Source organism: Salvelinus fontinalis, chromosome 27, assembly GCF_029448725.1.
Source record: "Salvelinus fontinalis isolate EN_2023a chromosome 27, ASM2944872v1, whole genome shotgun sequence".
NCBI classification, from domain to species: domain Eukaryota; kingdom Metazoa; phylum Chordata; class Actinopteri; order Salmoniformes; family Salmonidae; genus Salvelinus; species Salvelinus fontinalis.
This window is the reverse complement of record NC_074691.1, coordinates 41,091,108-41,107,088: the sequence shown is the minus strand read 5'-3', so window position 1 is coordinate 41,107,088 and position 15,981 is coordinate 41,091,108. Positions and strand designations below refer to the sequence as shown.

Here is a 15,981-nt window from a genome sequence, read left to right as displayed (position 1 = left end):
TGTAACTTAGAAAGTATATCCCCTTTTATCTGTGAAGTTTCCATCCAATACGTTGTGCATATGATAATGAAACACAATGCAAGTATTTTTTGTTAAGATAGTACTGTGATTTTAGTAGGTATAAGATAATCTATTTCCTATAAACTGTACATAAGTAAGTAGCCAAGCCCCGACTGAGGTCAGCGAGCGTGTCATACTGACGGAACTGTCCCCTTCGGCCAGGGGCCATAAAAGGCCAACAGATATTAACATTAGACCAGGAAACGTGAGGCGGTAGCTACCTGTTTGAAATGGTTGTAACTTTGAACCTCAACACAAGGTGAAGAAATAAACTCACCTTCCTTCAGACCAGAGAGACAGAGAGCTTCAGCTCATGTCCATCGTGGTACGAATCCTGAATAATCAACATGAGGTGTAGGTGAGAAGCTCACCTCCCAGACAATATCTGAGGCAGCTGATTAGCTGTCTTGAGTCAAATATCCAGAAAAGCGAATCTAAGTGAGACTATCCTACTATGCTCATCACCAATGGGAACTGTCGACATGGCTGGCTAGCTATCTTCCAGAGTGAACAACAGTAGAAGACAGGAAAGGGGATACCCCTTTCGGATAATCAGAGCCATACAGCTTGCCGCTGAAAGGCCAACAGCCTTCCTAAGGAGGGCTAGTTCTGACCGAACAAAGGCACTCACACGTAAATACATTAATGATTTCTTATTCCAAATGGGCGGTGGTTTGTGGGCAAACTATATGAGAATAGTTCTGAAATGCATCCACGATAATTGCTTTTATCTCTCTCTCTTTCTCCATGTCGTTGTGTAAAAAGCCATATTTTGTCAGTCCGCTAGGGACCTTAGTTAACTAGTAAATAAGTAATTAAACCAATTTGTGTCGTACTGAATCATGAGTAAGGATGGGTTTTTTGCAGAAGCCAGGATGTTACGACTGTTTCAGAATGATGATTTGATAAGAGGTAATGATTAATCAGATGACTGTTTATCAATGCAATAATTCTTATAGAATTTAATTCGAACTTTAAACAACCTCTTCCGTGGTGCCCCAAATTCCTAATGAGTTAATTGTTAAATGATTAATTTAATCAGGTAACAATTAAACATAGTGGATTAAATAACAGTCATCAGATTAATGAAAGTAAAGTCACGATACGTAACAAAATGTGGAAAAAGTACTTTCCAAATGCACTGTACATACACTACATGACCAAACGTATGTGCACACCTGCTCGTCGAACATCTCATTCCACAATCATGGGCATTAATATGGAGATGTTGCTATACTGTATGTGTTATGTATACTGAACAACATGTAAAGTGTTGGTCCCATGTTTCATGAGCCGTAATAAAAGATCCCAGAAATGTTCCATACGCACGAAAAGCGTATTTTGTCTTTCTCTCAAATTTTATGCAGAAATTTGTTTACATCCCTGTTAGTGAGCATTTCTCCTTGTTAGTGAGTACTTCTCCTTTGTCAAGAAATCCATCCCTCCTGACAGTTGTGGCATATCAAGAAGCTGATTAAACAGCATGATCATTACACAGGTGCACCTTGTGCTGGGGACAAAAAAGGGCCACTCTAAAATGTGCAGTTTTGTCACAACAACACCTCGAGTTTTGAGGGTACAGCGTGCAATTGGCATGCTGACTTCAGGAATGGCAACCAGAACGGTTGCCAGAGAATTTAATATTATTTTCTCGACCAATTTCATTTTAGAGAATTTGTCAGTACATCCAACCGGCATCACAACCGCAGGCCAAGTGTAACACGCCAGCCCAGGAACCTCCACATTCAGCTTCCTCACCTGCGGGATCGTCTAAGACCAGCCACTCTCCACAAACCGTCTCAGTGAAACTCCTCCGCGTGCTCGTCGTCCTCACCAGGGTCTTGACCTGACTGTAGTTCGGCGTCGTAGCCCGACTTCAGTGGGAAAATGGTCACCTTCGATGGCCACTGGAGAAGTGTGCTCTTTAGGGATGAATCCCGGTTTCAACTGTATCTGGAAGATGGCAGACAGTGTGTATGTTGTTGTGTGGGCGAGTGGTTTGCTGATGTCAACCTTGTGAACAGAGTGCCCCATGGTGGGGTTATGGTATGGGCAGGCATAAACTACGGACAATGAACACAATTGCATTTGATCAATGTCAATTTGAATGAACAGAGATACAGTGACAACATCCTGAGGCCCATTGTCGTGCCGCTATCACCTCATGTTTCAGCATGATAATGTAGAGCCTCATGTCGCAAGGATCTGTACACAATTCCTGGAAGCTGAAAATGTCCCAGTTCTTCAAATGGCCTGCATTACTCACCAGACATGTCACCCATTAAGCATGTTTGGGATGCTCTGGATCGGAGTGTACGACACCGTTTTCCAGTTCCTGCCAATAACCCAACAACTTCGCACAGCTATTGAAGAGGAGTGGGACAGCATTCCACAGGCCACATTCAACAGCCTGATCAACTCTATGCAAAGGAGATGTTGCACCAGATACTGACTGGTTTTCAGATCCACATCCCTACCTTATTTTAAGGCATTTTTTAACCAACAGATGCATATCTGTATTCCCAGTCATGTGAAATAAATAGATTTCCTCATGTCAACTGTAACTCTGTAAAATCTTTGAAATTGTTGCATGTTGCGTTTTATATTTTGGTTCAGTGTACATACGTGGTATTGTTGCTATAATTACCTTGGTTGATCTTTTGCTTTGATCCTTTTCACATGCAGCCAAACATGGACCTTCATCAAACGAATGTCCCTGGGCATGACTTCTGACATTTTGTTCAATCGTCAACTAGACTTTTGATGTTTCCTCCAATCACAAACAAAACTTTTGATGTTTCCTCCAATCACAAACAAGACTTTTGATGTTTCCTCCAATCACAAACAAGACTTTGATGTTTCCTCCAATCACAAACAAAACTTTTGATGTTTCCTCCAATCACAAACAAGACTTTTGATACTTTATTTCCACCAATCACAAATGTGACTTTTCACATTTTCATCCCCAATCGCAAATGAAACTTTTAACCATTTGTCCAATCACATCCCATTAATTGTACACCCGTTGTGTTTTCTGTCCAATCAGAGCTGCCAGAGAACTGGACAGACACCAAGGAGACTCTATTGGAAGGGATGGTGTTCCAGGTGAAGTACCTGGGGATGACTCTGGTGGGACAGCCTAAAGGAGAGGACATGGCTGCTGCCGCTATACACAGGATAGTCTCTACGGTGAGTTGGGGTGTGTGGGGGTGAGTCTCTGCCTGCCTGCCTGCCTGCCTGCCTGCCTGCCTGCCTGTCTGTCTGTCTGTCTGTCTGTCTGTCTGTCTGTCTGTCTGCCTGCCTGCCTGCCTGCCTGTGCCTGCCTGCCTGTGCCTGCCTGCCTGTGCCTGCCTGCCTGCCTGTCTGTGCATTCAGAGTAGTATGATAGACCATAGTTTATTGATTATTATTATATTCCCACAGTCTACTAATCCTTTTTAGCTGATCAAATGACATCCTGTGTTGATTGGATGGCCTCATGAGATACTCTGAATCCAAGCATTCTGCTGGCGCTCTGGTCTGACTGATCCAGACAGTATTACAATATTAGCATGACGGTCAGTTTGGTCATATTGGAAACACAGTGAGTCATAGGATTATCTGTCAGTAGCCCAATGTACTCCAGTCACAACATGACGACACGACACGACACACACACAAACAAAACACACACATACACCAACTTAACAGCACAACACAGCAGCCTTGCAACCTTAAGGGTGGTCTGTCTGTCTACATTAATTCACCAAACCATCCATTTAACACAAGGCTGTTTTACTTTTAAATTATGTTTTCTAAAGCTGTAATCAAACTGTTATTTCTATAACCACATACTCGGACAAATCCACATGAAAGCATTTAAATTACCCCCAATTCTTTTTCTTTCTCTCTCTCTCTCTCTCTCTCGCGCTCTCTCTCTCTCATATATATATATATATATATATATATATATATATATATATATATCTATATATATCTATATATATATATATATATTCACCACTCATCAATACACACACACAACTCGATCAGACCCCCAGCCGGCCGGCTGGAGTAAAATTCAATTGATTTACTGTAGAAGGAGAAACAACACCAGAAGTCAATTGTCTCCCAGTTCCCTTGGAAACCAAGCATCCTGAATAGTGTTATTATGATAATTGTTTGCCAGTCATTTTCCATCAGCTGAGGTTACATCTAAACCTGGCAGAAGAAAAAAAACGAAGAATACTTTAATAATGACAGTAAAGAAACACCCACAGTTTTAAAACAACATCCTCACTTCTCGTTATAACACTATTGTCTCCATCTCTGATTTTACATATGCTTTGTTAAAATACTGCTAGCTCCATGATACTGTTGTCTCCAGGGAGGAGGCCTGTTAGCTCCATGATACTGTTAGTGTCTCCAGGGAGGAGGCCTGTTAGCTCCATGATACTGTTGTCTCCAGGGAGGAGGCCTGTTAGCTCCATGATACTGTTATTGTCTCCAGGGAGGAGGCCTGTTAGCTCCATGATACTGTTATTGTCTACAGGGAGGAGGCCTGTTAGCTCCATGATACTGTTATTGTCTACAGGGAGGAGGCCTGTTAGCTCCATGATACTGTTGTCTTCAGGGAGGAGGCCTGTTAGCTCCATGATACTGTTAGTGTCTCCAGGGAGGAGGCCTGTTAGCTCCATGATACTGTTATTGTCTACAGGGAGGAGGCCTGTTAGCTCCATGATACTGTTGTCTCCAGGGAGGAGGCCTGTTAGCTCCATGATACTGTTGTCTCCAGGGAGGAGGCCTGTTAGCTCCATGATACTGTTGTCTACAGGGAGGAGGCCTGTTAGCTCCATGATACTGTTGTCTCCAGGGAGGAGGCCTGTTAGCTCCATGATACTATTGTCTCCAAGGAGGAGGCCTGTTAGCTCCATGATACTGTTGTCTCCAGGGAGGAGGCCTGTTAGCTCCATGATACTGTTAGTGTCTCCAGGGAGGGGGCCTGTTAGCTCCATGATACTGTTATTGTCTCCAGGGAGGAGGCCTGTTAGCTCCATGATACTGTTAGTGTCTCCAGGGAGGAGGCCTGTTAGCTCCATGATACTGTTATTGTCTCCAGGGAGGAGGCCTGTTAGCTCTATGATACTGTTGTCTCCAGGGAGGAGGCCTGTTAGCTCCATGATACTGTTAGTGTCTCCAATGAGGAGGCCTGTTAGCTCCATGATACTGTTAGTGTCTCCAGGGAGGAGGCCTGTTAGCTCCATGATACTGTTAGTGTCTACAGGGAGGAGGCCTGTTAGCTCCATGATACTGTTGTCTCCAGGGAGGAGGCCTGTTAGCTCCATGATACTGTTATTGTCTCCAGGGAGGAGGCCTGTTAGCTCCATGATACTGTTGTCTCTAGGGAGGAGGCCTGTTAGCTCCATGATAGTGTTATTGTCTCCAAGGAGGAGGCCTGTGAGCTCCATGATATTGTTATTGTCTCCAGGGAGGAGGCCTGTTAGCTCCATGATACTGTTATTGTCTACAGGGAGGAGGCCTGTTAGCTCCATGATACTGTTAGTGTCTCCAGGGAGGAGGCCTGTTAGCTCCATGATACTGTTAGTGTCTCCAGGGAGGAGGCCTGTTAGCTCCATGATACTGTTAGTGTCTACAGGGAGGAGGCCTGTTAGCTCCATGATACTGTTAGTGTCTCCAGGGAGGAGGCCTTTTAGCTCCATGATACTGTTGTCTCCAGGGAGGAGGCCTGTTAGCTCCATGATACTGTTAGTGTCTCCAGGGAGGAGGCCTGTTAGCTCCATGATACTGTTAGTGTCTACAGGGAGGAGGCCTGTTAGCTCCATGATACTGTTAGTGTCTACAGGGAGGAGGCCTGTTAGCTCCATGATACTGTTAGTGTCTCCAGGGAGGAGGCCTGTTAGCTCCATGATACTGTTATTGTCTACAGGGAGGAGGCCTGTTAGCTCCATGATACTGTTAGTGTCTACAGGGAGGAGGCCTGTTAGCTCCATGATACTGTTAGTGTCTCCAGGGAGGAGGCCTGTTAGCTCCATGATACTGTTATTGTCTACAGGGAGGAGGCCTGTTAGCTCCATGATACTGTTAGTGTCTACAGGGAGGAGGCCTGTTAGCTCCATGATACTGTTAGTGTCTCCAGGGAGGAGGCCTGTTAGCTCCATGATACTGTTAGTGTCTACAGGGAGGAGGCCTGTTAGCTCCATGATACTGTTAGTGTCTACAGGGAGGAGGCCTGTTAGCTCCATGATACTGTTAGTGTCTACAGGGAGGAGGCCTGTTAGCTCCATGATACTGTTATTGTCTACAGGGAGGAGGCCTGTTAGCTCCATGATACTGTTAGTGTCTACAGGGAGGAGGCCTGTTAGCTCCATGCTACTGTTATTGTCTACAGGGAGGAGGCCTGTTAGCTCCATGATACTGTTAGTGTCTACAGGGAGGAGGCCTGTTAGCTCCATGCTACTGTTATTGTCTACAGGGAGGAGGCCTGTTAGCTCCATGATACTGTTATTGTCTACAGGGAGGAGGCCTGTTAGCTCCATGATACTGTTGTCTTCAGGGAGGAGGCCTGTTAGCTCCATGATACTGTTGTCTCCAGGGAGGAGGCCTGTTAGCTCCATGATACTGTTGTCTACAGGGAGGAGGCCTGTTAGCTCCATGATACTGTTGTCTCCAGGGAGGAGGCCTGTTAGCTCCATGATACTATTGTCTCCAAGGAGGAGGCCTGTTAGCTCCATGATACTGTTACTGACTCCAAGGAGGAGGCCTGTTAGCTCCATGATACTGTTATTGTCTCCAGGGAGGAGGCCTGTTAGCTCCATGATACTGTTAGTGTCTCCAGGGAGGAGGCCTGTTAGCTCCATGATACTGTTAGTGTCTCCAGGGAGGAGGCCTTTTAGCTCCATGATACTGTTGTCTCCAGGGAGGAGGCCTGTTAGCTCCATGATACTGTTAGTGTCTCCAGGGAGGAGGCCTGTTAGCTCCATGATACTGTTAGTGTCTACAGGGAGGAGGCCTGTTAGCTCCATGATATTGTTATTGTCTCCAGGGAGGAGGCCTGTTAGCTCCATGATACTGTTAGTGTCTACAGGGAGGAGGCCTGTTAGCTCCATGATACTGTTAGTGTCTCCAGGGAGGAGGCCTGTTAGCTCCATGATACTGTTATTGTCTACAGGGAGGAGGCCTGTTAGCTCCATGATACTGTTAGTGTCTACAGGGAGGAGGCCTGTTAGCTCCATGATACTGTTAGTGTCTACAGGGAGGAGGCCTGTTAGCTCCATGATACTGTTAGTGTCTCCAGGGAGGAGGCCTGTTAGCTCCATGATACTGTTATTGTCTACAGGGAGGAGGCCTGTTAGCTCCATGATACTGTTAGTGTCTACAGGGAGGAGGCCTGTTAGCTCCATGATACTGTTAGTGTCTCCAGGGAGGAGGCCTGTTAGCTCCATGATACTGTTAGTGTCTACAGGGAGGAGGCCTGTTAGCTCCATGATACTGTTAGTGTCTACAGGGAGGAGGCCTGTTAGCTCCATGATACTGTTAGTGTCTACAGGGAGGAGGCCTGTTAGCTCCATGATACTGTTATTGTCTACAGGGAGGAGGCCTGTTAGCTCCATGATACTGTTAGTGTCTACAGGGAGGAGGCCTGTTAGCTCCATGCTACTGTTATTGTCTACAGGGAGGAGGCCTGTTAGCTCCATGATACTGTTAGTGTCTACAGGGAGGAGGCCTGTTAGCTCCATGCTACTGTTATTGTCTACAGGGAGGAGGCCTGTTAGCTCCATGATACTGTTATTGTCTACAGGGAGGAGGCCTGTTAGCTCCATGATACTGTTGTCTTCAGGGAGGAGGCCTGTTAGCTCCATGATACTGTTGTCTCCAGGGAGGAGGCCTGTTAGCTCCATGATACTGTTGTCTACAGGGAGGAGGCCTGTTAGCTCCATGATACTGTTGTCTACAGGGAGGAGGCCTGTTAGCTCCATGATACTGTTGTCTCCAGGGAGGAGGCCTGTTAGCTCCATGATACTATTGTCTCCAAGGAGGAGGCCTGTTAGCTCCATGATACTCTTACTGACTCCAAGGAGGAGGCCTGTTAGCTCCATGATACTGTTATTGTCTCCAGGGAGGAGGCCTGTTAGCTCTATGATACTGTTGTCTCCAGGGAGGAGGCCTGTTAGCTCCATGATACTGTTAGTGTCTCCAATGAGGAGGCCTGTTAGCTCCATGATACTTTTGTCTCCAGGGAGGAGGCCTGTTAGCTCCATGATACTGTTAGTGTCTCCAGGGAGGAGGCCTGTTAGCTCCATGATACTGTTAGTGTCTACAGGGAGGAGGCCTGTTAGCTCCATGATACTGTTGTCTCCAGGGAGGAGGCCTGTTAGATCCATGATACTGTTATTGTCTCCAGGGAGGAGGCCTGTTAGCTCCATGATACTGTTGTCTCCAGGGAGGAGGCCTGTTAGCTCCATGATACTGTTATTGTCTCCAAGGAGGAGGCCTGTTAGCTCCATGATACTGTTAGTGTCTCCAGGGAGGAGGCCTGTTAGCTCCATGATACTGTTGTCTCCAGGGAGGAGGCCTGTTAGCTCCATGATACTGTTATCTCCAAGGAGGAGGCCTGTTAGCTCCATGATACTGTTGTCTCCAGGGAGGAGGCCTGTTAGCTCCATGATACTGTTAGTGTCTCCAGGGAGGAGGCCTGTTAGCTCCATGATACTGTTGTCTACAGGGAGGAGGCCTGTTAGCTCTATGATACTGTTAGTGTCTCCAGGGAGGAGGCCTGTTAGCTCCATGATACTGTTAGTGTCTCCAGGGAGGAGGCCTGTTAGCTCCATGATACTGTTATTGTCTCCAGGGAGGAGGCCTGTTAGCTCCATGATACTGTTGTCTACAGGGAGGAGGCCTGTTAGCTCGATGATACTGTTAGTGTCTCCAGGGAGGAGGCCTGTTAGCTCCATGATACTGTTATTGTCTCCAGGGAGGAGGCCTGTTAGCTCCATGATACTGTTAGTGTCTCCAGGGAGGAGGCCTGTTAGCTCCATGATACTGTTGTCTCCAGGGAGGAGGCCTGTTAGCTCCATGATACTGTTAGTGTCTTCAGGGAGGAGGCCTGTTAGCTCCATGATACTGTTAGTGTCTACAGGGAGGAGGCCTGTTAGCTCCATGATACTGTTAGTGTCTCCAGGGAGGAGGCCTGTTAGCTCCATGATACTGTTAGTGTCTCCAGGAAGGAGGCCTGTTAGCTCCATGATACTGTTAGTGTCTCCAGGGAGGAGGCCTGTTAGCTCCATGATACTGTTGTCTACAGGGAGGAGGCCTGTTAGCTCGATGATACTGTTAGTGTCTCCAGGGAGGAGGCCTGTTAGCTCCATGATACTGTTATTGTCTCCAGGGAGGAGGCCTGTTAGCTCCATGATACTGTTATTGTCTCCAGGGAGGAGGCCTGTTAGCTCCATGATACTGTTAGTGTCTCCAGGGAGGAGGCCTGTTAGCTCCATGATACTGTTGTCTCCAGGGAGGAGGCCTGTTAGCTCCATGATACTGTTAGTGTCTCCAGGGAGGAGGCCTGTTAGCTCCATGATACTGTTAGTGTCTACAGGGAGGAGGCCTGTTAGCTCCATGATACTGTTAGTGTCTCCAGGGAGGAGGCCTGTTAGCTCCATGATACTGTTAGTGTCTCCAGGGAGGAGGCCTGTTAGCTCCATGATACTGTTAGTGTCTCCAGGGAGGAGGCCTGTTAGCTCCATGATACTGTTGTCTACAGGGAGGAGGCCTGTTAGCTCCATGATACTGTTAGTGTCTCCAGGGAGGAGGCCTGTTAGCTCCATGATACTGTTGGTGTCTCCAGGGAGGAGGCCTGTTAGCTCCATGATACTGTTAGTGTCTCCAGGGAGGAGGCCTGTTAGCTCCATGATACTGTTATTGTCTCCAGGGAGGAGGCCTGTTAGCTCCATGATACTGTTGTCTACAGGGAGGAGGCCTGTTAGCTCGATGATACTGTTATTGTCTCCAGGGAGGAGGCCTGTTAGCTCCATGATACTGTTGTCTACAGGGAGGAGGCCTGTTAGCTCTATGATACTGTTAGTGTCTCCAGGGAGGTGGCCTGTTAGCTCCATGATACTGTTAGTGTCTCCAGGGAGGAGGCCTGTTAGCTCCATGATACTGTTATTGTCTCCAGGGAGGAGGCCTGTTAGCTCCATGATACTGTTGTCTACAGGGAGGAGGCCTGTTAGCTCGATGATACTGTTAGTGTCTCCAGGGAGGAGGCCTGTTAGCTCCATGATACTGTTATTGTCTCCAGGGAGGAGGCCTGTTAGCTCCATGATACTGTTATTGTCTCCAGGGAGGAGGCCTGTTAGCTCCATGATACTGTTATTGTCTCCAGGGAGGAGGCCTGTTAGCTCCATGATACTGTTGTCTTCAGGGAGGAGGCCTGTTAGCTCCATGATACTGTTATTGTCTCCAGGGAGGAGGCCTGTTAGCTCCATGATACTGTTGTCTCCAGGGGATGAAGGCCTGTTAGCTCCATGATACTGTTAGTGTCTCCAGGGGATGAAGGCCTGTTAGCTCCATGATACTGTTATTGTCTCCAGGGAGGAGGCCTGTTAGCTCCATGATACTGTTGTCTCCAGGGAGGAGGCCTGTTAGCTCCATGATACTGTTGTCTCCAGGGAGGAGGCCTGTTAGCTCCATGATACTGTTGTCTCCAGGGAGGAGGCCTGTTAGCTCCATGATACTGTTGTCTCCATGGAGGAGGCCTGTTAGCTCCATGATACTGTTAGTGTCTCCAGGGAGGAGGCCTGTTAGCTCCATGATACTGTTGTCTCCAGGGAGGAGGCCTGTTAGCTCCATGATACTGTTAGTGTCTCCAGGGAGGAGGCCTGCTAGCTCCATGATACTGTTGTCTCCAGGGAGGAGGCCTGTTAGCTCCATGATACTGTTACTGTCTACAGGGAGGAGGCCTGTTAGCTCCATGATACTGTTAGTGTCTACAGGGAGGAGGCCTGTTAGCTCCATGATACTGTTAGTGTCTCCAGGGAGGAGGCCTGTTAGCTCCATGATACTGTTAGTGTCTCCAGGGAGGAGGCCTGTTAGCTCCATGATACTGTTGTCTACAGGGAGGAGGCCTGTTAGCTCGATGATACTGTTAGTGTCTCCAGGGAGGAGGCCTTTTAGCTCCATGATACTGTTGGTGTCTCCAGGGAGGAGGCCTGTTAGCTCCATGATACTGTTAGTGTCTCCAGGGAGGAGGCCTGTTAGCTCCATGATACTGTTAGTGTCTCCAGGGAGGAGGCCTGTTAGCTCCATGATACTGTTAGTGTCTCCAGGGAGGAGGCCTGTTAGCTCCATGATACTGTTAGTGTCTCCAGGGAGGAGGCCTGTTAGCTCCATGATACTGTTATTGTCTCCAGGGAGGAGGCCTGTTAGCTCCATGATACTGTTATTGTCTCCAGGGAGGAGGCCTGTTAGCTCCATGATACTGTTAGTGTCTCCAGGGAGGAGGCCTGTTAGCTCCATGATACTGTTGTCTCCAGGGAGGAGGCCTGTTAGCTCCATGATACTGTTAGTGTCTCCAGGGAGGAGGCCTGTTAGCTCCATGATACTGTTAGTGTCTACAGGGAGGAGGCCTGTTAGCTCCATGATACTGTTAGTGTGTCCAGGGAGGAGGCCTGTTAGCTCCATGATACTGTTAGTGTCTCCAGGGAGGAGGCCTGTTAGCTCCATGATACTGTTAGTGTCTCCAGGGAGGAGGCCTGTTAGCTCCATGATACTGTTGTCTACAGGGAGGAGGCTTGTTAGCTCCATGATACTGTTAGTGTCTCCAGGGAGGAGGCCTTTTAGCTCCATGATACTGTTGGTGTCTCCAGGGAGGAGGCCTGTTAGCTCCATGATACTGTTAGTGTCTCCAGGGAGGAGGCCTGTTAGCTCCATGATACTGTTGTCTACAGGGAGGAGGCCTGTTAGCTCCATGATACTGTTATTGTCTCCAGGGAGGAGGCCTGTTAGCTCCATGATATTGTTATTGTCTACATGGGATGAAGGCCTGTTAGCTCCATGATATTGTTATTGTCTACAGGGGATGGAGGCCTGGTAGTTCCATGATACTGTTAGTGTCTACAGGGGATGAAGGCCTGTTAGCTCCATGATACTGTTGTCTACAGGGGATGAAGGCCTGTTAGCTCCATGATACTGTTGTCTACAGGGGATGAAGGCCTGTTAGCTCCATGATATTGTTAGTGTCTCCAGGGGATGGAGGCCTGTTAGCTCCATGATACTGTTAGTGTCTACAGGGGATGAAGGCCTGTTAGCTCCATGATACTGTTGTCTACAGGGGATGAAGGCCTGTTAGCTCCATGATACTGTTGTCTACAGGGGATGAAGGCCTGTTAGCTCCATGATACTGTTGTCTACAGGGGATGAAGGCCTGTTAGCTCCATGATATTGTTAGTGTCTCCAGGGAGGAGGCCTTTTAGCTCCATGATACTGTTGGTGTCTCCAGGGAGGAGGCCTGTTAGCTCCATGATACTGTTAGTGTCTCCAGGGAGGAGGCCTGTTAGCTCCATGATACTGTTAGTGTCTCCAGGGAGGAGGCCTGTTAGCTCCATGATACTGTTAGTGTCTCCAGGGAGGAGGCCTGTTAGCTCCATGATACTGTTGTCTCCAGGGAGGAGGCCTGTTAGCTCCATGATACTGTTAGTGTCTCCAGGGAGGAGGCCTGTTAGCTCCATGATACTGTTATTGTCTCCAGGGAGGAGGCCTGTTAGCTCCATGATACTGTTAGTGTCTCCAGGGAGGAGGCCTGTTAGCTCCATGATACTGTTGTCTCCAGGGAGGAGGCCTGTTAGCTCCATGATACTGTTAGTGTCTCCAGGGAGGAGGCCTGTTAGCTCCATGATACTGTTAGTGTCTACAGGGAGGAGGCCTGTTAGCTCCATGATACTGTTAGTGTGTCCAGGGAGGAGGCCTGTTAGCTCCATGATACTGTTAGTGTCTCCAGGGAGGAGGCCTGTTAGCTCCATGATACTGTTAGTGTCTCCAGGGAGGAGGCCTGTTAGCTCCATGATACTGTTGTCTACAGGGAGGAGGCTTGTTAGCTCCATGATACTGTTAGTGTCTCCAGGGAGGAGGCCTTTTAGCTCCATGATACTGTTGGTGTCTCCAGGGAGGAGGCCTGTTAGCTCCATGATACTGTTAGTGTCTCCAGGGAGGAGGCCTGTTAGCTCCATGATACTGTTATTGTCTCCAGGGAGGAGGCCTGTTAGCTCCATGATACTGTTATTGTCTCCAGGGAGGAGGCCTGTTAGCTCCATGATATTGTTATTGTCTACATGGGATGAAGGCCTGTTAGCTCCATGATATTGTTATTGTCTACAGGGGATGGAGGCCTGGTAGTTCCATGATACTGTTAGTGTCTACAGGGGATGAAGGCCTGTTAGCTCCATGATACTGTTGTCTACAGGGGATGAAGGCCTGTTAGCTCCATGATACTGTTGTCTACAGGGGATGAAGGCCTGTTAGCTCCATGATATTGTTAGTGTCTCCAGGGGATGGAGGCCTGTTAGCTCCATGATACTGTTAGTGTCTACAGGGGATGAAGGCCTGTTAGCTCCATGATACTGTTGTCTACAGGGGATGAAGGCCTGTTAGCTCCATGATACTGTTGTCTACAGGGGATGAAGGCCTGTTAGCTCCATGATACTGTTGTCTACAGGGGATGAAGGCCTGTTAGCTCCATGATATTGTTAGTGTCTCCAGGGGATGGAGGCCTGTTAGCTCCATGATACTGTTAGTGTCTCCAGGGAGGAGGCCTGTTAGCTCCATGATACTGTTGTCTCCAGGGAGGAGGCCTGTTAGCTCCATGATACTGTTAGTGTCTACAGGGGATGGAGGCCTGTTAGCTCCATGATACTGTTAGTGTCTCCAGGGAGGAGGCCTGTTAGCTCCATGATACTGTTAGTGTCTACAGGGGATGAAGGCCTGTTAGCTCCATGATACTGTTAGTGTCTCCAGGGGATGGAGGCCTGTTAGCTCCATGATACTGTTAGTGACTACAGGGGATGGAGGCCTGTTAGCTCCATGATACTGTTAGTGTCTCCAGGGAGGAGGCCTGTTAGCTCCATGATACTGTTAGTGTCTACAGGGGATGGAGGCCTGTTAGCTCCATGATACTGTTAGTGTCTACAGGGGATGAAGGCCTGTTAGCTCCATGATACTGTTAGTGTCTACAGGGGATGGAGGCCTGTTAGCTCCATGATACTGTTAGTGTCTACAGGGGATGAAGGCCTGTTAGCTCCATGATACTGTTAGTGTCTACAGGGAGGAGGCCTGTTAGCTCCATGATACTGTTAGTGTCTCCAGGGAGGAGGCCTGTTAGCTCCATGATACTGTTAGTGTCTACAGGTGATGGAGGCCTGTTAGCTCCATGATACTGTTAGTGTCTCCAGGGAGGAGGCCTGTTAGCTCCATGATACTGTTAGTGTCTACAGGGAGGAGGCCTGTTAGCTCCATGATACTGTTAGTGTCTCCAGGGAGGAGGCCTGTTAGCTCCATGATACTGTTAGTGTCTCCAGGGGATGGAGGCCTGTTAGCTCCATGATACTGTTAGTGTCTCCAGGGAGGAGGCCTGTTAGCTCCATGATACTGTTAGTGTCTCCAGGGAGGAGGCCTGTTAGCTCCATGATACTGTTAGTGTCTACAGGGGATGAAGGCCTGTTAGCTCCATGATACTGTTAGTGTCTACAGGGGATGGAGGCCTGTTAGCTCCATGATACTGTTAGTGTCTACAGGGGATGAAGGCCTGTTAGCTCTATGATACTGTTAGTGTCTACAGGGGATGAAGGCCTGTTAGCTCCATGATACTGTTAGTGTCTACAGGGGATGGAGGCCTGTTAGCTCCATGATACTGTTGTCTACAGGGGATGAAGGCCTGTTAGCTCCATGATACTGTTAGTGTCTACAGGGGATGGAGGCCTGTTAGCTCCATGATACTGTTAGTGTCTACAGGGAGGAGGCCTGTTAGCTCCATGATACTGTTAGTGTCTACAGGGGATGGAGGCCTGTTAGCTCCATGATACTGTTAGTGTCTACAGGGAGGAGGCCTGTTAGCTCCATGATACTGTTAGTGTCTACAGGGGATGGAGGCCTGTTAGCTCCATGATACTGTTAGTGTCTACAGGGGATGGAGGCCTGTTAGCTCCATGATACTGTTAGTGTCTACAGGGGATGAAGGCCTGTTAGCTCCATGATACTGTTAGTGTCTACAGGGGATGAAGGCCTGTTAGCTCCATGATACTGTTAGTGTCTCCAGGGGATGAAGGCCACACCAGAAGAGGAAGACAAGAGATGGCACCATTCACATCGCCCTTGACAAGTTCTCCTCTCCTCTCTTCGTCTCCTCTCCTCCTTTCTTCATCTCTTCCTCTCTTCCTTTCCTCCTCTCCTCCTCTCCTCTCTTCCTCTCTCCTCCTCTTCCCTCCCTCCTCTCTATCCTCTCCTCCTCTCTTCCTTTCTTCCTCTCCTCTCCTCTTCTCTTCTCTTCCTTTCTTCCTCTCCTCTCCTCTCTTCCTCTCTTCTCTTCCTTCCTCTCCTCCTCTAGCTACTCCCTATATAGTGCACTACTGTCAAAATGGTGGCTACTCCCTATATTCGCACTAATATCAAAATGGTGGCTACTCCCTATATAGTGCACTACTTTGGTAGCTAATCCCTATATAGAGTGCGCTCAAATGTTTAGTGAACTATATGGAATATGATGTGATTGTGGACACAACCAGATTATAATTCCCTCTTGTGTGTGTTTGCGTCATCCCAGGCCCGGGCCAGTGCTAAGAAGTTCCGTAAGGTGACCCTGACCATCTCTCCTAAAGGAATCATCATCACAGACACAGAGACACTGGACCTCATAGAGAACGTCTCCATATACAGGTA

At 48.1% G+C, this 15,981-nt stretch overlaps 1 protein-coding gene across 2 annotated transcripts in view; it reads left to right on the top strand.

Moving 5' to 3' along the window:
- The window catches only part of si:dkey-71h2.2 (low density lipoprotein receptor adapter protein 1), a 156,439-nt gene that overhangs the window by 81,105 nt on the left and 59,353 nt on the right, over positions 1-15,981 (top strand). For both annotated transcript variants that reach the window (XM_055885779.1, XM_055885778.1), the window contains exons 2-3: positions 3,107-3,249; positions 15,866-15,978. In XM_055885779.1, coding sequence (XP_055741754.1) covers positions 3,107-3,249; positions 15,866-15,978 — 256 coding nt within the window. The remainder of the gene's footprint in view (positions 1-3,106; positions 3,250-15,865; positions 15,979-15,981) is intronic.